This window comes from Esox lucius, chromosome 12 (assembly GCF_011004845.1).
Source record: "Esox lucius isolate fEsoLuc1 chromosome 12, fEsoLuc1.pri, whole genome shotgun sequence".
NCBI lineage: Eukaryota > Metazoa > Chordata > Actinopteri > Esociformes > Esocidae > Esox > Esox lucius.
Window position 1 is genome coordinate 27,105,381 of NC_047580.1, and position 22,051 is coordinate 27,127,431.

At 43.3% G+C, this 22,051-nt stretch overlaps 1 protein-coding gene across 1 annotated transcript in view; it reads left to right on the forward strand.

Annotated features, from left to right (window-relative positions):
* The first annotated feature begins 8,315 nt into the window (after nt 1–8,315).
* Nucleotides 8,316–22,051, forward strand: part of acap3a (ArfGAP with coiled-coil, ankyrin repeat and PH domains 3a) — a 55,897-nt gene continuing 42,161 nt past the window's right edge. The window contains exon 1 of the mRNA XM_010875336.3: nt 8,316–8,524. Coding sequence (XP_010873638.1) covers nt 8,478–8,524 — 47 coding nt within the window. The 5' untranslated portion in view covers nt 8,316–8,477. The remainder of the gene's footprint in view (nt 8,525–22,051) is intronic.

A 22,051-nucleotide genomic window follows, 5' to 3' on the forward strand; every position in this document is an offset into this window, starting at 1 on the left:
GAGGAACACACTGAATCTAGAGTGTGAGCAGGAAAGGATACATTTTGAATGATGTTAAGGCCATCAAGTAATGACATAAAGTCAGCAGCAAAACTAGCAGTGACATCAATGTATAACAACGAAGTCTTGTAAAAATACAAATGTATTCTTTGGTCTGAGAAGGCATATCCCTATTTGTCTATGTCCATTTTGACATTACAGAGTCAAAATGTCCACACATCGGATCTCGATGAACAAAATATATTAAAGATAAAAATCTTCACTGTACATTGTGTAATTTGTTGAGAACATAATGACCTGACAACAGTCAACGAAAAACAAAATCACCAACCGAGGGCTGGATTCAAACACACCCTGAAAATCTAAGTAAACAATTAAAATCACAGGCTGTTCCAACGTGAATTTCATCACGGCAACTCATAATGTGACTCAGTAGTGTGTATGGCCCCCACGTGCCTGTATGCACTCCTGACAATGTCTGGGCATGCTCCTGATGAGTCGGCGGATGGTGTCCTTGGGGATCTCCTCCCAGACCTGGTTCAGGGCATCAGTGAGCTCCTGGACAGTCTGTGGCGCTACTTGGTGGCGTCGGATGCACTGAGACATAAATTCCCAGAGGTTCTCAATTGGATTCAGGTTTGGGGAACGTGAGGGCCAGTCAACGTCATCCAGGAACTGCCTACATACTCGGGCGAGCACTTGGCCGGGCATTGTCCATCACCAGGAGGAACCCAGGGCCCACTGCACCAGCATAAGGTCTGGCAATGGGTCTGAGGATTTCATCCCAGTACCTAACAGCAGTCAGTGTACCATTGGTTAGCACGTGGAGGTCTGTGCAACCATCCAAGGATATGCCATCACTGACCCACTGCCAAACTGGTCATGCTAATGTTCACCACGGTGTCTCCAGACTCTTTCACATCTGTCACATGTGCTCAGTGTGAACCTGCTCTCATCTGTGAAGAGAACAGGGCATGAATGGCGGACCTGGCAATTCTGGTGTTCTCTGGCGAATGCCAATCAAGCTGCACGGTGCTGGGCTGTGAGCACAGGTCCCACTAGAGGACATCGGGCCCTAATGCCACCCTCATGGAGTCTGTTTTCTTAAGCCCTGTCCAGCTCTCCTTGTGTAACGACCCGTCTCCTGGCATCTCCTCAAAACTCTTGAGACCTTACTGGGAAACACAGAAAACCTCCTTGCAATGGCGCATATGGATGTGCTGGACTACCTGTGCAATCTGAATGGGCTGCAGGTACCGCCTCATGCTACCAGTAGTGACAAGGACACTAGCAAAATGCAATACTTGAGAAGAATCAGTCAGGAAGGATAAGGAGAAAGTGATTGTCTGTGGCCACCACCGGCAAAACCATTCCCTTTTTGGGGGTTGTCTTGCTGTTGCCTCTCCAGTGCACCTGTTGTCACTTTCATTTACACCAAAACAGGTGACATGGATTCACAATCACTTATGGTTCCTAACTGGACAGATTGATCTCCCTGAAGTGTAATTGACTTGGTGTTATACTGTGATGATTACGTGTTCCTTTAATTATTTTGAGCAATGTATTTTCCAGAAAACTCTAAGACATCATATCAACAAGGCCACCCATCCACTCTTTGTCTCCATGTTCATTATACTTTTGATGTGGCCTTTTGCTGTAGGTTATTTTTGGGTTAAAAGCTCCACCGTGTGTGCTAAGACAGTTTTCCTATAGAATTTAGAACTTATTTTATCCTGTACACAGTAATCTTTGCCAATGTCAAGCATACCTACACCGTGATGCAGCCACCACCCGAATGCTTGAAAATAAACTGTGATGTGATGTTGGATTTCGGATCAGTTTGATGTTATTTTAATCAACGATAAACTCGCTTTTCTTTCAAAAACAAGGAAATATCTAAGCGACCCCAAACGTTTGCACAGTAGTGTACTGACATATTTACTTGTCGCCCTAAATCATTAACATATTTTGATGATTTCATCTTTAATGAAAATGTCCTAGACTGAGGGTGTTGTCCTTGAGTTGATGCTATGTCTCTTGGTTCCATTTTTCCTTTAGCCAATGCGAAGTGGTCCTGTCTCACACAAGCTGCTAAGACCTGACAATGAACCGTGGCCTGAAAGATTTTTCAGACTTGGTAATCAATGCTAAGAGGGCCACTGAATAAATCATATCTGCTGTTAACATGTCGGCTCAGTGCATCTGGGAGGTCTCATACTTCATGTGCAAAGTAAACAACATGAGGCCAGATTGACCTGCTCTGGGCAAGCGGACCCAACAGATGGAGACTGTCCAACATTCCTCCCACCAACCCAGATGGTGCTGAATCAGCCCAGTGGACCTCCCATTCACAGGACTCTAAGGAACCGTCTGATCAATGATTTCTAAAGAAGCTATCTGTTAACCCGTCTTCCTACATTATTGCCTTCTGTAGTACAGTATGTTCAAACATCTGGTGTGATGCCTTGATTCTTCACACCACTGCGGACTGTTTGATTGAAGGTGACATGGTGACTGAAGCTGTGACTCAGTCTTTAGTACATTAGGAGGGATAGGGGCTGTTTACTTTGCTCCAATGAATTTTTAGATGACCACGAAGCCAGCCAATCAAAATTTTGTTGCATCTTCCATATGTATCAGATAAAGATAATTAGGCAAAAGGCTGATATTATGGGCAATGTATTGTATGTTTGAGTGGGGGAGTGTTCAGAAAACAAACATGCATGCATAATAAGAAAGGTAACAAAAACATCCTGAGCCACTCCAGAGGTTGTTTGTCAATGCCTGTACCGTCTGAAAGGATAATGTTACAAGCTGTGTGCTCAGTGGTACGACTCACTGGAAGCTCGCTCCTCGCTCCAGTGAAATTGGGTCACCTTCCCAGAGACCCACATCTCTCCTGATAGTTTCACTCTGCAGTAGTACTTTTGTCTGCCATAAGAGGGCTGTCATCCTTCTTCTCACTGTTCAGAGGGAAACAACAGCCGTCTGAAACCGTGGCAGACGACACGTGAGTGGTGCAGTATGGATGCAGTCAACCTATTTTCAGTAAATCATCTTAATTTTGCATTGCATTCTGGGGTAAATGTTTCATGTTGAACGGCTGTAACTATTGATAGCATAGCGAATAATAACTATGTTGTAGTATAACATAATGATAATAAACAAGATTGTCCAGTAAGTAGGACAACAGGCAAGGTACAAAGAAAGTGTAAAAAAGAAATACAATATACTGTACAATAAAAATAATAATGGTTGGATCCAATAATCTCAGATTTGGACTCATCAGACCAATGTTATTTTAACCAGTCTAATATCCATTTCTCGTGTTTCTGAGTATGAACAGGTCTCTTTTCATTGGTGTCCTTCAGTAGTGGTGTCTTTGCAGCAATTCAACCATGTAGGCTATATTCACGCAGTCTCCTCTGAACAGTTGATGTCGAGATGTGTCTGTTACTTCAACTCTGTGAAGCATTTATTTGGGCTTCAATCTGAGTTTCGGTTAGTGCAGCAGAGATACTTCTGGGCCTTCCCTTTCTGTGGCAGTCCTCATGAGTGGCAGTCTCACCAAAGCACTTGGGAAAAAATACAAAATGTTTTTGCGACTGCACTGGAAGAACGATTATCTGACCTTCATGTCTTACAGTGATGATGGACTCTCATCTCTCTTTGCTTCTTTCAGCTGTTTTTTTTTACCATATTATGGACTACTACAATATAGGGATAATTATGGTTTTCTGAATATCAACCCTGCCTGTCACAACACAACTGACTGGCTCAAACACATTAAGGAAATTCCACAAATGTACTTTTAAGGAGGCACACCTGTTAATTGATTTGCTTTCAAGGTGACTGCAGCATGAAGCTGGTTGAGTGAATGGAAAGGGTGTGCCAAGCTGTCCTCAAGGCAAAGGGTGGCCACTTAGTAGAGTGTACAATATGAAATGCACTTGAATCTGTTTATCAGTTTTGGTTGCTTCATGATTCCATATTGCATAGGTTTGAGCTATTCACTATTATTCCACATTAAGGAAAATTGTGAAACTACAGAAATAACCTTGAGTAAGTAGGTTTCCAAACGTATGACTGTTACAGTACATATTTTAATAATTGCATACATTTAGTACCCATGGTACTATATCTGTATTATTATTTGTAATTGTTACAGGGGGAGGGGTGGCAATGAACGAGCCAGTTGGAAGCTGGGGATGATTAGGTGGCCATGTAAGTGCTAGATTGGAACTGTTGCCAGGACACCAGGGTTAACACCCCTACTGTTACAAGTGACAGGGGGTTAACTGCCATGGTCCAGGTCTTGTAGTATGGCCCAGGCATAAGCCATCTGCGACAAGCAGTCATTAAACCTCTAACTTGTGGAGACTAACATCAGGTGCTGAGAGATTTTCTGGAATAGTGTCCAGTTCATTGATGTAAATATTGAAGAGCACAGGGCTCAGGTTGCAACTCTGATGTAGGTCCAGCCATTGGTTAAATACATGCTATATTCTTGCCAATTTTCAATCCAAGAAGTTTTCTTCAAATCTCTTCATCTCCCCCAGAATGTTCAGAACAATTCGCTGACTCAACATCTTTTAAAAAGCTGTGAATGTAGAAGGGGCAGGAAAGGCTTTGATCTCTGAGGAAGAAAGGAAACGAGACATGAGAGGCCTTGAATCTAAATTTTTGGCCCTGAAGTAATGGGGGGCATTTATGTAAGAGAGACACACATGGTTGTAGAATGCAGGGATGCTGCTTCTCTGAAAGACTTAGCATTCTCCACAACACCTGCTCCAGCAAAGCACATACCTCTGTCCTCTTCTGACTCCAGGACACGGAACCCAAGTAACTGATCACTTCTTACTGTAATGCAGGGTGTATAGGTTAACTACTGTTTGTCATATAACTAGTTTGAAACACAATATTTGAAATGGGGAAGAACTACGTTTTTAATGCAAGCCAAACACACAAACAAGAAAAGGACGTAAATAAACAATTTGAATTAGCTAACAACCAGAATGTTGTTTTATTTTTATTCTTTACTGGGAAGAACGTACAACAGAGTCAATCACCAATTTCAATTTGCAATATCTTAAGGTCAAATGTCAGCCCTGTATTTTCCCTTTCACACATATTAAAATGGGCCACATGGGCCATATTGGGCCATATATAATCCACTCCAGGGCACAGGACTCCAGTTTAATCAGACATTTTAAATGAAATGTGGTGTGGATGATATTAATGAAATAAACTCTAGGCAGTGTTTTGGATTTCAGGGTCTGGGAATGTATGCGTCCTATAAACACCCCTAAAAAAGGTGGATTAATTCAGTTCCCATGACTTCATGCTTACATCTCCATGAACAAAAAATGTGATAGCCAGACCATGTCTTGACTAGGATCAAGGCATACGGCTTGTCAAGACATCTCCCCTCAGTAGAGTAGCGAGGCCAGGGCCAGGCCAAGCCTGGGTGAGATCATTCCTATTCAGGGGCACAGCTAGCCTCTGAAAGCAGGGATAAGAAGGAACAATAGTGTTCTATAAAAGCCTGCAGTGAAATCCCTAACACTCTCTCCCCCCAGCTTTCCCATTTCCTGTGAATTAATAATATCCTCTATTTTTGGCCAGTGCTGGGGAGGGAAATGGAGTATGCACTTCAAATGCTGCATTCTATATTTATTCTCTTACTATGAATTTTCTCATAATTTCCATAGGATGTTCAAACCACTGTGATAATTAAGACTAGAGTATTGTAGTATAGGTGAGGAGGGTTATTAAATTACATATTAATAGAGGATATTTCTGTACAGCTCTGGAGCTCCTCGGCTCCTTAGACCAGAGCTATCCCAGATGTTAACATATTTGCTGCATCACTTATCACACTGGGCTGCCAGGGCAGAAATCCCTCTTTATATAGTATCTTTCTGTGAGAGGATATTTGCCTGTGTGGATGCACTGCCACCAGATCCTACCAGAAATAGGCCCTGGAGAAAATAAGAATTATGTTGTTCTTCAGTCAAGGACTGCCAGCTGTGACTAGTAGCCAACAGTCTTCTTCACCATTCTGAAGCAACTAGCTTTGACAACATTTCTTCCAGTGCTAAAATGAATGTCATTGTAATTATCACCCCCTTCTGTACATAACCCCTACTTTAAATTGATGACCATGTATCAACCAAAACCCTACAACAACAATCTACACACTGTTAATGAAAGTGCAGCTTTTGTTGATGTAAAAGCTTTGAATCAAAACAAATCATGTTTGACCTTAACGTCACGTTTAAGATCTTGAAGCCAACAATATTTAAGTGAAAACAAATGGATAATTTTTCTGAAAAATATGAAAATTGTAATACTGTCAACAACAAGTTTTAGATCTATTAACATAGGACAGATGGATTTTTCCATTGTATCCCTGTCTAGTGATGTTTTTTTCTATTCAGATGACTCCGCACTATTGATTTCCCACATAGACAAACATTAGGTGAATTAAGCCCTCAGTCCAGAACATCTGAATGTCAATAAATGAATATGTGACAATAAGCTGTTACTCCACTGCAAAATAATGTAATTACTGTTCGAAAATGTAACTGAAGTAATGCCCAGGCTTAAAGGTGGTAGTAGATAACATGGTAGCTGAAGCAAAATCTCATGGAAATGTATCAGATAATCTTGGATCTATACTAGATAATCTTGGATGTGTACTAGATAACTGCAGTATCTGTAGTGTGGGAAGCATGGCACAAAAGAAGCTAATTAGTTCGTCTGACTATCGACTAATGGACGTCTCTGGAAATTATTTTCTTGATTTTTCTAGACTCATGAGCCTGAACAACTCTTCTCCTGAGTTTTTCTGATATTTAGTTTTACTGGCCATATTCCACTTCAACAGATCTCTGTTTTAAGGGCCAGACGTTTTTGGTAACCAAACTTTGTGGGTTTTATGTGACAGGGCACCTCTAACCCATACCTGAATGTCATGGCATTTATTGGAATACTTCATTTACCCACTCTGAAAAAAGTCATGCCTAGAGGCAGGGCCAGTAGAGGGCATGTGCGACATAAGCAGTAACTTAAGGCCCCCGACTACTATGGGGCTCCAGACCATTAGGGAGACCCAGACTGCTAGGAAATGGGGGGGGGGGGGCTCCAAAGAACGATGAGGAATCAGCCCAGAACTACACAGGAGGATCTTGTCAATGATCTCAAGGCAGCGGGGATCATAGTCAACAAGAAAACAATTTGTAACACACTACGCCGTGGAGGACTGAAATCCTGCAGCGCCCACAAGGTCCCCCTGCTAAAGAAAGTGAACATTTACTGGTGAACGTCTGAATGATTCAGAGGAGAACTGGGTGAAATTGTTGTGGTCAGATGAGACTCAACTCGCCGTGTTTGGAGGAGGAGCAATGCTGCCTATAACCCCAAGAACACCATCTCCACCGACAAACATGGAGGTGGAAACATTATGCTTTGGGGGTGTTTTTCTGCTAAGGGGACAGGACAACTTCACCGCATCAAAGGGACGATGGACAGGGCCATGTACGGTCAAATCTTGGGTGAGAACCTCCTTCCCTCAGCCAGGGCATTGCAAATGGGTCATGGATGGGTATTCCTGCATGACGATGACCCAAAACACATGGCCAAGGCAACAAAGGAGTGGCTCAAAAAGAAGCACATTAAGGTCCTAGAGTGGCCTAGCCAGTCTCCAGACCTTAATCCCATAGAAGATCTGTGGAGGGAGCTGAAGGTTCGAGTTGCCAAACTTCAGCTTCGAAACCTTAATGACTTGGAGAAGATCTGCAAAGAGGAGTGGGACAAAATCCCTCCTGAGATATGTACAAATCTGGTGGCCAACTACAAAAAACGTCTGACCTCTGTGATTGCCAACAAGGGTTTTGCCACTAAGTACTAAGTCATGTTTTGTGGAGGGGTCGAATACTTATTTCACTCATTAAAATGCAAATCAATTTCTAAAATGTGTTTTTCTTGATTTCTTTGTTGTTATTCTTTCTCTCACTGTTCTAATAAACCTACCATTAAAATGATAGACTGGTCATTTCTTTGTCAGTGGGAAAACGTGCAAAATCAACAGGGGATAAAATATTTTTTCCCCCACTGTATTTTCCCGTTAGAATATATATATACTATCACTGATAGTAGCAACACGCCAATATACAAACATATTTAATATTATTCTAGGTGATTTCAATCAGAATGCACTGCTACAATTTTAGCGCGCTTTATGTTGAAAATTACGTTTGGTGATAGTCCCTAACTATTTCAAACAGTCGTCTAGCGGTTCAAATATTCCAGGCTCCCATTTCTTTCAGTGGTACCAGAATTGTAGCATAGTAAAGGCGTGGAGGTTAAGCTGTCGCAGCACTTCGGAATACGTATCTAGCTACATTATTTTGTCATTTATAACTTTCGCGAAATGAAATTTATACATTAGGCTGCAAGACTATATCCAGCCCAAAATGACGGTGGATTTTGAAGAATGCGTAAAAGATTCACCCCGTTTCAGGTAAGAAATAGCACAGATCAGACTTCTCTATCGGTTGTTGAATTCTTTAGAGATTCGCCATATCGATGAAGACAGTCGATGAAAACTCCTGAATAGCCTACAATGAAATTGCGAATAGTTAAGAAATCTTTAACCAAACACATTTAATATTATATGTTAAATGACGGTCGGTGTTTATTGGCGTATTACCCAACATTTAACAATATTTCAAGGAAATCTTTGCAGCGAATTGTCTTAAGCTGGACTTATTTTATATATTACCAAATGTTTTAAGTAACACGCAAAATAACTATTATCAAGGGACGTTGGATTAATGGACAGAAAGTGGTATGGTGAATTAACGGGTGCATGGATGGGATGGATCATGTGTCTTTTTGCGGGGGTGGATTTCCCATCATCAAGTGTTACATTCGACCCACTAAAGTAGTGTACGATGCGCTGTCAGTCGTGTTAATATTCCTGCTACAGTCTGCTACACACATTATTCGTGTGTTGAGTACAGCCATGGAACTGACATGCATCACCCTCATCCAGTGACGCTTGAACATTCATAGATCACTTACATTTTTAATCCATAGCGGCTGCGTTTGCACGGCTTCCTCGGGGAAATCCTTTTCTGAACACTGGTGTGTCATGCATTGACCTTGTGTTCAGTTGCGTGGTCACTGTCGTTGAGCAGTGGGACTACCACCGAAAGGTGATACAAATTGAGATGCTAATGTAGAATTCAAATGAAATTCTTAGATCTTTTCTTTAGAGGAAACAGAACATAGGCCTATTCTCCATGCCCAAAACAAATGTCGATCCCGTGATACTGTAAGTAAATATGAGAATCTGGAGGAATGGCTTCATGACTGAGTCTTAATAGCTCAGATACTGTTATTATTGCGGGAACTCGAAAGTCACTTCCTTTTTAATGAACCGCCAGAACTCTCTGGACACAACTGCACTCCCTCAAAAGGAAGCACTTCAAACGTTGGATCTGAGGGAAAACCAGGTCCCACGCACCGCCTCACAGCCTCATGCTACGGTTGCTGCGGTGCACACAAAGTACCAAAGGTTAGATAAATAATGGATTCCTTTACACCCACATCCCTTCCCTATCCCAATTCCCCTCCCCAGATCCCATTCCTCCCCTTAGATTCCTTTTCCACAACCTCTCAAGTAGGAGTTGTAGGCTCTGTCAGGCCGGCTTTGTAGAGCGACTGCCTGGCCTGGCTAGGTTGTATGCGTGCTCTCCTCTGCCACGGTAAAGCTCCCACAGATATAATCTGCACTCCAAATCAAAGACTTCCAGACTTGGCAAGAGCACCTTAATGACTGCCATCTGGGCCTGACTGTGCAGAGAGAATGGCAGGTCTCAGGAAGCGCTGAGTGTAAGGTATTCACGGTAACCACTCTCTGTGTTCATCCGCTGGATCATCTCCCACTATACACTGTAAGAAATACTGTAGAAAGAAGCAAAACACCACAAATCCATAAAAAGCTGTGCACCTAAATTGAGATTGTGCATGTTTGAGTGTACACCATGCACACAAGTTCTTGCGGATTAGCCCAGAGGTCTCACTGAGGGTGGTGCCATTGGCCATCACTGTCCAGATTAGAAACTGACTATGGTTGCCTTGGTGCCTCTGAGCCCCATTTAAATCAAAGAGTGCATTCCTTGTGTTGTTACAACACACCATGTAATGTTTCAAAATAGCTCAGGAAAATGTGTCTCAGTCCTCCGGTAAGGTTGAGGTTTCATCTCATGCTGACTGGTGGCAGCTAGTTTAGGTGTTTCAAAGCACTTAGCTTCTTATCTCACGGGCTTTGGAGAAAGGACAGATGGCGTGAAAAGGGCAGTTTATAAACAAATTTATTTTGGAAATGCAATACAAATTGCTGTTAGATGTGATGGTTGACACAAAAGGCTGCATCCTACTTACAAAAGTACATCAAAGGAGTTTCTTATCATGATATCCAGATAAGAAACGTTGAGCAACATTCCAGCAATAGCCTAGTTATGTCAGTAGATGTGGCCTGTAATTACTTTCTTCTCATATCCAGTTACAGCAGCCACCAGAAAATATACTTCAGAGGCAGCATTTCCATCCCATTGTCAAAAGACATGCCATTGAGTTCATCCTGAAATGGGTCTTTTGTGGCATTTAAGTGTTACGCAACAAACCCAAGGTGGTCTGACTGACAGCTGGCCGGGAGGAAACAGCCCCAAAATAGAGGGAATCACATTTCTTCACATTTGATATTTACAAGGACACAATGGGCCTACTGGGCTACTTCCCACATGTGTATAAACATGCAGGCCATCAATTCTGCATTGCCGTTTTCACACTAGGCAGTTGGAGTTGTCCATGTGAGCTGATAAGGCCTCCTGTGTAGTGTTTTACCATAACAATTCTCAAAAATACAATTGAATGTACATTTGTGTAGTAGATGGGCTATTCAGTTTTAATGATGTATTATTTTGACACCTCTTTAACATCCATAGGTCAAATGCTAATTGCAAACTATTTAATAATTTTTTTGGGACACATCAACATTTATTGGGAGTGGGCTGGTCCAAAATTAGGGAGGGTTGTCTAACTTTCTTTGTTGCTTTGATTATAATTTTTTTTTTTGTGTCAATATTCTTTTGATGAATATGTATGTATATATTCCTTTATTTTAGACAATTATGGTACCAATAAACAGTCAGTGGTGTCAAATGGCTTTGTCCATATTTTTGTTTTTTTTGTTTTGGTTAATGTGACCATTGCTGACATGGCACAGAAACATTGATTGATGCATGCATTGCTTGATGAGCAGAAAACAACCAAAATTACAATTCAATGTGGCCTACCAGTTCAAGGTCTATCCAGGTTTCTATTCACCTAGTGATAATAGCAATAGTGTATTTTGCTAGATCCCCAATAAATTAATTATCAATCATACCACACATAAAATAATTCAGATTTGGTGGGCCATTGCACATTAAACCAAGACAAATTGATAGAAGACAGTTCATAATGTTCCCCTTCGGACAGTTAAAGTATTCTAGCTTGACAATCCTGCGACACCACAACACAAAAATATTCATTGTTTTTGAGTACAATTGCATACAATTCTATTAACTAAGTATAAACTGCAGTGAAAATGTGAATTGACTGATATCAAAGTAAACCCTGTTTCATGTTATTTCTATCTATGTGGGTCCAGTCTTGACAGATCATTATGAAGGCAGAGAAGCTGGGTGTATTTTTACTTTAGATGCTAATGTTGTGTCTCTATTAGATCATCATTATTCTTCCAAGTCATTCTTCAGTATATTGTGTGACCACATAAGCTTGTGCTTCTTGCAGGCCTAGTTAATCAGAAAAGCCTAATACACATTCTGCCTATATTCAAATCAAGCTGCGATACCTTGAGCTAGAACAAACATTTTCAGTATTGCCTAATATTTGTCCTTCAGCTTTAAAATGTATTACCTTTCTATCTGGCATAAACACAATCGGTCACAAAGTTTTGATCATGTATGCTATCGGCACACCCTTGTCCACTTTTAATTCCAGCATCCAAAACACACACACAGGCTTTTCAGGGAATGAGGTTTGTGTTTTTTCTATATTATATTATATGAATCTTAAGTAATTCAGTCATTCATATTTAGTTACGCATTGATTTTTGCTTGTGTTTTTCTGTATATTCCTCCTAGTTTATTAGTATTTGCAGCTGCCCTGATTTTAGTGTAATCATACCAGAACAGAGAGTGAGTTTGTTCATGATGGTCCGGCAGACAGTGTGAAGTTCTCCATGGTGGCCAGACAAACAGTGAAGTTCTCCATGGTGGTCAGACAGAGTGAAGTTCTCCATGGTGGTCAGACAGAGAGAGTGAAGTTCTCCATGGTGGTCAGACAGACAGAATGAAGTTCTCCATGGTGGTCAGACAGACAGAGTGATGTTCTCCATGGTGGTCAGGCAGACAGAGTGAAGTTCTCCATGTTGGTCAGACAGACAGAGTGAAGTTCTCCATGATGTACATGCAGACAGAGTGAAGTTCTCCATGGTGGTCAGACAGACAAAGTGAAGTTCTCCATAGTGGTCAGACAGACAGTGTGAAGTTCTCCATGGCGGTCAGGCAGATACAGGGAGGTTCTCCATGGTGGTCAGACAGAGAGAGGGAGGTTGTCCATGGTGGTCAGACAGAGAGAGGGAGGTTGTCCATGGTGGTCAGACAGAGAGAGGGAGGTTGTCCATGGTGGTCAGACAGAGAGTGTGTGATATTCATGGTAGTTGGTCGACCCTCAACCTTTTTTGCCCTGAGCGACATTGTCTGAGTCACAAAACCAAGTTGTTAAGTCAACGTCCATGTTTTTACACATAGGGTGGCTAAAGCCATTGTTATTTGTGGTCATAATCAATGTTCATTCAGTAATGGTATGAGGTGGGACAGTGAGCAAATTATTTTACAGTTAAATTATTCTTCATTGACTCCTAGGACGAGTTGAACGATCCATAGCCCCCCAGTAAATAATGAACTGTCACATTCTACCCGGTTGGCAGCTTCAAAATGGTAACGGCCTCCCCATTGTCCCTGACACTGTGTTCAGCCTCTGTTTGGTCTCTATGGCTACACCATTTGATAGATGTGAGATTGCAGCCATGGCCCTCCAGTCCACATCTGTTTAGGAGAGAGCTTCATAATGGTCACTCTGCCACAGGAATGTGTGTGTTTGTAGTTGCTGCAGCACTTCATTGGCAGCATACAGAAACATTTGTGCTGTTTCTCCCTCGCTGAGATGTTAATTTGAGGTTGCTCTCACGTACTTGTGAAATGCACGTGCGCTGTCTGATGCCGCGGTTTCACCTACGAAGCAAAGTCACACACGTGAATCGCACATGGCCGTTACTCATGCCGACGAGCTGTGTGCAATGTAACTACGGAAGATATCGTTTACGTCCACTGTAGCTAACGTGATAACATGTAGGCTTGTTTTCCAAATGACCCATTTCTTTTGTGAGTAATGACCTAATACAGCGTACTGTAATGAATTCTGTCCGTTTTGGGGTGTGGGGGATTGAGAACGGAGAGTTTATGAAGCTGAGATGTGCATGGCGGCTGGAGAGAATGGTCCATTACAAGTCAGTCCCTCGCTAGTTAACATGGCCGCTGGTACTACAGCTCTGTCTCTCCAGGCTCTGTCCTCCTTTCCACAGACTTGGTCAGCAGAATGTGGCCATTGTCTGCGATGAGGCCCGTCCATAGGTACTAATTAGAGAGAAAAAGGGGTACAAAATGCAATATTGTTCACAGAGTTCCGTGCTTCTGCCCTGACAATACAGACTTTTAATTTCAACTGACTGGTTTCAGGCGTTGAGCTGTTAGTGTGTGTGGCTTGGGTGTCTCCCTAATCCTACTGAATAGCTGAGGCTTGTGTGACGTGAGGTTGCCTTGATGCTGTGCGTGTGTTTGCGTGCGTGTGTGTGTGTTTTCTTTGAGAGAATGAATTACTTTGTACATGGCCAACTGTCAGATGACTAGACGGAAGACATGACCATGTCAGATTCCAGGATATGGCCTGCAATAGAGGAATGTGCATTTTGCATAATGTCCTGCTCTGTGAAAGAATGTCAGCTCTACCCTGAGGATACATCTTTTTGTAATTTGTATTGAAAAGAAAATGAAATTCTGATAGAGCATCACATTGTTTCAATGACAAAATGTCTATAGTAGACAATGTCGCAGTACACAATCTGAAATAGCAGTGTGAGTGGACCATTTAGTTTTCTGAATCCTATTTTTCTGTATACAATAGGTGTGTTGAACATTGCTCTCAAAGCCGCCTGTTTTAAAGGCCTTTCTGATTTGTTGTCACAGTGGCAACAAGCAATAGGACTGAACGTGCTTATCCATTTTTTGGGGTCTAAACTAGAACCTCTTGAAGATCCGCTTTGAGCTGGATAGATTCCTTCCTGTTGCATGTTCTTGTTTCTTCTGCTCTATTTCATACTGAACCGCTTCTTTAAATCAGAATCTGTGTCAATGAGCTCAGTGAGCCACCCTTCTGCTCCTCGAACAGCGCTTGTCCCAAGACATCCTGATTGTGATCAACACGAGGCGGTGCACTGTATTAGACTATGGGCGAGGCGTGGGGTTTATTTCTTTGACATCAAGCTGCCCATCATCAGATGCATCCATCTTCACCGCCATGACCGTTACTGATACCAACACCTGTGAATACTGTACAGTGAAACAATGAGAGAAAGCGTACAGTTCTGGTGAATAGATGGGTTAGTCTATTGATAAATAACAGATTTCAATGTTTCTCCCACGGATGTGCCCCTTGTTTTATTTGAAATCCTGCATTAGGTAAATGACTACTCTTTCTCCCTCTCACCCCTGACAATTGTTGGGGCTGTTTCTCTGATTTAATGACATTGCAGTAGCTTACCGGAGAGGCCTGTATAATTCACACCCTTGATGGTGTGGGTGACGCTGTACAGAGGGCAGAAAAAGCTGACAACTCCAGGTGATGAAAATGAGTGAGAGGGATTAAGTCAGCAGTTTGACAGTCTCCCTCCTAATCAGGGATTAGCCCACATTGCCCACTCTCTAACTAATCGATCCCGGGAGAGCACGATGTCGAGGTGTTTCACCTCCAAACGTAGACGTTGTTCTTCTAGTTTTGCTTTTGTGTATTCATTGAGTTTGAGTACATTTAAACACATCACCATTTGTTAAATAAATGTTTGTATTTCTGAATTTAAGGCATTTCATTCTATAAACAAACTGCATCTCAGCTCAGGCAGTTGAGTTATATTCTTCTGTTTGAAATGAAAGTATAGGCAAAAACACAGGCTTGGCTTTCATCTTCTAAAAAATGATTAAACACATTTGCAAGTTGGAGCTCAGTCTTGGCTCGCCTGTCTCATGCTCACCAGTCTCTCCAGCCATCTAGCCAGTCAAAGTAGGCAGCTGTTACAGAACCCAGCCCTTTCAACTTGATTACTGAAGTGTTGGAAAATCGATGTCCCAAAGAGCAGAGATGTCTTCCCAGCCGATGCCAAGACAAAGGGAATGTGTGATGATTTAGAGGCTTTGTGATAGATCTCAAGATGAAGCAAGGACGACTTCAGTTGCTGTTTCATTAGGATGAAAGGTTTCTACTGTCCATTGGCGGGTCGGGGACACTGATCTAACCACAACAAAAGAAGTCCAAGAAAGCTAGAAACAGCAGCAGTCTACAGTAAATATCTAGTTCATTGCATCATTTGCAACTGTAGCTGTTTCTTTGGAGAAATTACGCTGCAATATTTGTACAAATGATTTCCAATTTATTCAAATATTACAAAGCAGTCCTTTCATTTCCTGTTTGTTTTACGAGTTAGTATTTAGCATCTGCTAACAGACTGGAGGAGTTTGGCTGTGGCTTGCTTGAGTGGCCGGGGACCCTGCGCAGGGATGATGTCATCCTAGTCTTTGTGTTGAATGGGGCAGGAGGCTCTGCATGAGTCCTGGCTGTCCCTCTCATTTCTCATTTCTGTCTGATGAATAGCAAGTCGCTATTCACACACTTCCACACAATGGGCCTTGGTGCTGGGAGCTGCATGCTGAACAGGGTTGTGTTTCTGTTTTGTTTGCGTGTATTTGTGTGTGTGTGTGTGTGTGTGTGTGGTGGTAATCCACCTCTATAACACATCCTGCAAGTTGGCAAAGAGACCTGGGATTGTGGCCAGCAGCCTAGCACCAACAGCAACCTGCCTTGGCTGGCCTTAAGCGCGCACACAGAGTTTGTGAACAGTTTATTAAGTGATGGGAAATCTAATTTTCAAGACATGTGACTGTCAATAGTTTTCTTCATTTACGTCTTCTGTTGGCACCTTTCTTTCACCTCAATCACAACGGTTTGCCACAGGTTGTGCTGCAAGCTTTGTTAACGTAAAGACCCTGACTCAACACTGTGTCCTCAGAGATATAGAATGCACAAGGTTATGCAGCCATTACCATTCCCATCACAGCCGGCATTAAATGAATAAGAGGAGGAGGCAGGAGCCAACTGACAGTGGTTCAGCCTAATATGTCATAACATGAATCACATGGATCGCTGAAAAGAAAGACCTGAGATTTTCATGGCTCTGAGGCTTTCTTAGTTGCACACTTTTTCTTCTTTTTTTTTTCTCACAGTCAGTCTGACTCAAAAAATGACAAGCAGTGTTTTTCCCATCGGGGCAGAGCAACACCTCAATTCGATCCAGTTTCTTTCAACTGTTGGGAGAAGAAAAAAAATTTAGTTTCTCTTGATCTCTTTCTAGACAACTCCAATTTCATGTCAGGTCTCTTTCTGGCTGGGAACAGGCAAGGTAGGTGCAAACCTGCAGAGCAGAAGGACTGAAACAATCTATAAAATACACGTCATGTCCATGTTATTCATACAGTATCAACTAGTCATAAATGTCCTCCCCACTACAGAAAGGGAATGAAGGAAAATCGAAAAAAGGAAGGAAACCCATTGAAGGTCACAGGTCTATCCTATGGTTATTCCATTACTATGCCCTGTCAACATTCCCCTCCTTCTGACCTGCCATTGGCAAAGAGTTAAGCAGCCACTGCAACGTGACTCTACTGAGGTCACGTTGCAGCCTACTGAGGTTATGGTGATATGTTTGAAATGGGCTATAATTCAGAGTTAATACAAGTGGTACCAATGCCTCTGGGGGATTTGCCATGATGAGCTATACCGGAACAGTGTGCTCTACTGTAGGAGGCTTTAGGGCATGCTGACGAGGAGCACGGGACTGAGGACAGAGGTCTCCGACAATTCAGAGGGCTTGGACCGCTTAGCATTTTATGTGCCCCTCCGTTGTCTGTTGTTCTGACCATGAGTTCAACATCCATGTTTTATTGGTTTGAAAAAAGAAAATTGCAAGTGTTCCTGCGACACGCCCAAAATGTGTCTGCCAGGTCTGCATCAATCTAGTGGGCTCATCTGTGTTTTCCCTGGTCTCTGCCAGTGGAGACTGTGTTCTGAGGGGCGACAACATGATGAGCAGCTCTCTCTCTCCCTCTCATCTTATTTCTTTCTCACTCATCCTCTCATCCTCTATCTTTTTCTCACTTTCATTCTCTGTCTCTCTTGCTCTTTCTCCCTCATGTCCCTTCTTCTCTGTTTCTCCCTCCTTCCCGGGCGTTGTCACTCTCTCCCTCGTGTAGTCTTCATACCTCAATATGAAGAATTCCATTGAACTAGGGGTTATTTCATTGAACTAGGGGTTATTCCATTGAACTAAGGGTTATTCCATTGAACTAAGGGTTATTCCATTGAACTAGGGGTTATTTCATTGAACTAGGGGTTATTCCATTGAACTAAGGGTTATTCCATTGAACTAGGGGTTATTCCATTGAACTAGGGGTTATTCCATTGAACTGGACTCCGTGGCCTTGTGCATATCGGTCCTGGGTGAGGAATCGGCCAGCAGATGTTTGCCAGGCCAGCTGAGGGGGGATCAGGGGAGGACAAGTTGCAGTAGTGGGAGATGAGATGTTGTGCTCTGTAGCAGGAGTAGTAGGCCTACTGTAAATGTCTGCACTGGATCCTCTAGCACCATTCAGTCTATTGTATCCGGTCCCAGTCACAGCAGCCTCATTGCAATGTTAACTAAGATCTTTGATGTTGGTGTACTGATGGCACATCTGGCATATTCCACCTTTGGCCGTGGAAAGTGACAACGAATCTTGTTGTGCCTATACTCATTATTGTGTCTGTCTCCTTCGAGTTAGGCATCTTGGTTTTTTTTGCCTCTCCTTCCGGACTTGGCAGTTGTAGTGGTTAACATGAGAATTTTGAGCAACAGATTGTTGCAGAGTTAGGGAATGTGTCTGAAGTTGAATGACGTCTCTCCTGACGACCAGTCCGTTCAGCTGTTCAGAATACGCGTCTTGCCTTGGACGTAGTAGGAGCGCCGTCCAGGTGTGTCAACGATACGCCCCCACTAACATTCTGTCCCATTCCCTGGATTTAGAGCAGGAAATAGGATCTGCCTCTGCACTCCCCAATGGTAACTGATAGCAGTGGGGAATTGTAGTCATGGACTGAAGCCTCGTGACAGTCAAAGGCCTGCGCTGAGAATCAGGCTATTCCAATTACACTGATCCAGCTGTGTGTCATGACAGGAGGACTACAGTGCGTTCAGAAGGTATTTTGACCGCTTTACTTGTCTGTAAGGTTCAGAGCAGAAACTGTACATGGAGGGGTCTGTATGGGGATTTCTAGGGTGCTGAGAGTTTCCATGAACACCAGTGGACTGAGATGGATGTATAACTAAACTGAGCAAGACGGAACTTGGTCAGGGATGTGACCAAGAACCCCGTGAACATTCTGACAGAATGGGTTTCTTGGCTGGGATGAGAACCCTGCCAATGGAAGAACTCTTTACAGCATTTAGTCAGTCTGAGCTCTACCGGAAACTGCAAGTCTCTGAGAGCGTAAGGCAGAAGATTATGTGGTCTCATGAGATAATTGTTCTTTTTGGCCTAAATGTCGAGAGCTTAATCTGGCAAAAAGCAGCACAGCTCATCACCTGTCTAAAACCATCCATGCCCTGAAGCGTGGTGGTGGCGGAATCATGATGTGCGGATGCTAGTCCGCTGCAGTAAAGCAGCGACTTGTTTGGATAGAGGGAACAATGAATGGAGCCCAATACAGCCAAATCCTTGTTGAGAACCTGGTTTAGGGAACATTTCAACAGGAAAATGACTCCAAGCGTACAGCCAAAGTTATGCTGGAATGGTTTCAGAACAAGAATGTGAAAATCCTTGAGTGGCCCAGTGAAAGCCCAGACTTGAATCCCATTGAGAATCTGTAGAAAGACTTGGGAAGATTGCTGTTCCTCACTGCTACGCATCCAACTACGGAGCATGGAAGAATGGGAGACAATCCCCAAAATCCAGATGTGCAAAGCTAATACAGGCATACTCAATAAATATCTAAGTTATAATTGCAGCCAAAGGTGCTTCTACAAAGTATTGACTCCAGGGTCTGAATACATACGTTCATTCGATATTGTTGTTATTTCAAAAATAATTGTTTTCACCTTATACTATACAGTAGGTTACTGTGTGTAGATCTGTCATCCAAAATCTTATTTTAAATTCGGGCTGTAGCAAAACCAAAATGTGGAAAAATTCAAGAGGCTTGATTACTAACTGAATGCGCTATATGTGAGGATAATGTGAAGCTAGCTAAACGTGTCCAAGGACTTGATGCTTAGCTGTTTTTGACTCTCATCTGATTGAGAGCTTATTTTACTATAGCTGCATAGGTTCTGGTCCACAGGATCTCTGGTGTTCTGGTCCTGATTCTAGATTGCTGAATCACATGTGTTTCCCAGACCAAAAACAAGGCATCTGTTTCTGATTTGGCCAATCCCTCTCACACTCTCACTCCCGTCTCCTCGTCACTGCTTCCCTGTGAGGCGGGCGAGTGGAGTGGGGGGGCAGCAGACTTCCTGGCTGTCATCCCTCGCATGGCTCTACTGGATTCGGAGAAGCATCAGGAAGTGCGTCAGACCCCTGAAATATTAAAGAGGGTTCTGAGTGAAGGCCGACGAGGGATCCGGCCCGTGCTGTGGTCGCTGACCCGGATCTTCATCACCCGGTGTTAGAGACCCCGTTCTTTATGGGCTGATTCACTACTGAGTCCAGGTTCTGGGAAACACGTGTCTGTATGTGCGGCTGACTCACGCTAAATCGGATAGTACCGGCACACTACACTGTAATAATGAGTGCGTCCGTTTGACTCAGTGATCTTAGATGATGGTTGCTGTATTCCGTAGGCGATCACACGTGTTGCAGCCTAACAATCTGTGCTTGTGTGTTGGGCCTTCATTTGGCTAAGTTTCAGCTTTCTCCTTCAGTGGAGTCATTAGTTGTTGTTTTATTGTGTTTATTGAGGGTCTACAGGGGGCTAGTCTCTAGAGGCTGGGGTTTATTTTTGAGCCAAATGAGCCGTGACGGAAGCTTTCGTCATTTGCACGCTGATGCTCCGTTGCTGCCCTGTTCTTTAATCTCCACCGAGACTCGCTCAAATGCCACAGAGAGATAATAGTTCCAGTGGAACTGTCCAGCATTGTTAACTAAGGAAATGGATCTTCCATCCTCTGTGTCATCCCACAATGGTGATTCCAAGTGTCAAGGTAATTGGTAATGTTGTGAAATCTTCCTATTTGTTTCCAGTTACCTCTCATTGGACTTCAGAAGGTCCTGTGGGAACCTCTGCAGGCTAGACAAATCAACATAGTGCTGTGCATCCTTTCTCTCTCTACAAACTAACAAACTCCTGCCTCTGCTCTTTCACACTTCTGGCAGGCAGCGAGGTAGGGTCTGAACATGACCAGGCTTGTGTGAGTTCATAGTTCACCCAGGGTTTTGATCAACATCCTGGTCATCCGCCCACTGGGGAGGATGGGAGTCGTGGCGTGGAGAGACCCAGATCAGATGGTGACGTCAGGGGAAGAGTGCTGACTACAGACCAGAGGAAACACCTGGGGGAAAGTGGGGACAGACTGACATGGCCCAGACCCAAGCCCACCAGTGGCTCACCTCTTCTGTTATCTCGGTCTTTCTGTCTTTGTAAACATTCAATGCTCGCTTGATGGGGTGTGTGTGTCTTATCTACGTGCTACACAAACTTCTTACACTGGAGGTTTTCCTTCAACCTATTCTGCCTTTCTTTCCCCTTTGTAGATGGACATGTAAAAATCCATTTGGAAAAATCTATTTCCATTCTGTATGAAATGGCCAACAATAATGTAGCATAATAATGGCTCTTTGTGAGGACAGCTCTGTGAAGCACAGAAGCACAGTCTTTTGTTTCTGCGAGCCACATCTCCAACTTCTCAGACAGGAAAGAGCTGAGTGCTTCACACGTCTGGTATGTCTTTCTAGTGCAAGCCAAGCTGCATGTTTAACCCTCGGGCCAGCTCAGCCTCAGCCCAACCAGCATAGCCCTGACTGGACATCATAGTGGGTGTCTAGGGAGATATTTTCACTGGGACAGTTCCCAGTCAGTCATTCGACTGAAATGTCAGGGTTTCACTCAAATGTCCAGTATTTTGGAGGTGAAGATCAGCACAGACACTTGGACCCTGACAGACCAGTTCTCCTTTCCTCTCTGTCTGCAGTATACCCAGAAAGCCTGGGAGGATTGGTGGGCTGCTGCCCGAAATAAGGCAGAGACTCGAGCTGGGCTGCTGCCTCGCCTGTCTCTTTGTATGTGCCTCATTGTCTCCCTTTCCACAATGGAACATTGTCTATGGCCCTTTCTTAAAGCCAAAATATTTGCTTCCCGCTCTCTCCCGCTTTCTGCCTGGCTCGTCACTCTTGCGTGTGTGTGTGTGTGTGTGTGGGTAAGAGTGTGTGGATGTGTGTGTGTGTGCTCATACTCTCTCCTCTCTCCCCTAAATCTTTCATTGACATTTTTGCGTGTTGCAGTAATGTAGGACCACCCTGCGTTAATGTAAACCTGCTCCGCCAGCCGAGACGACTCATGT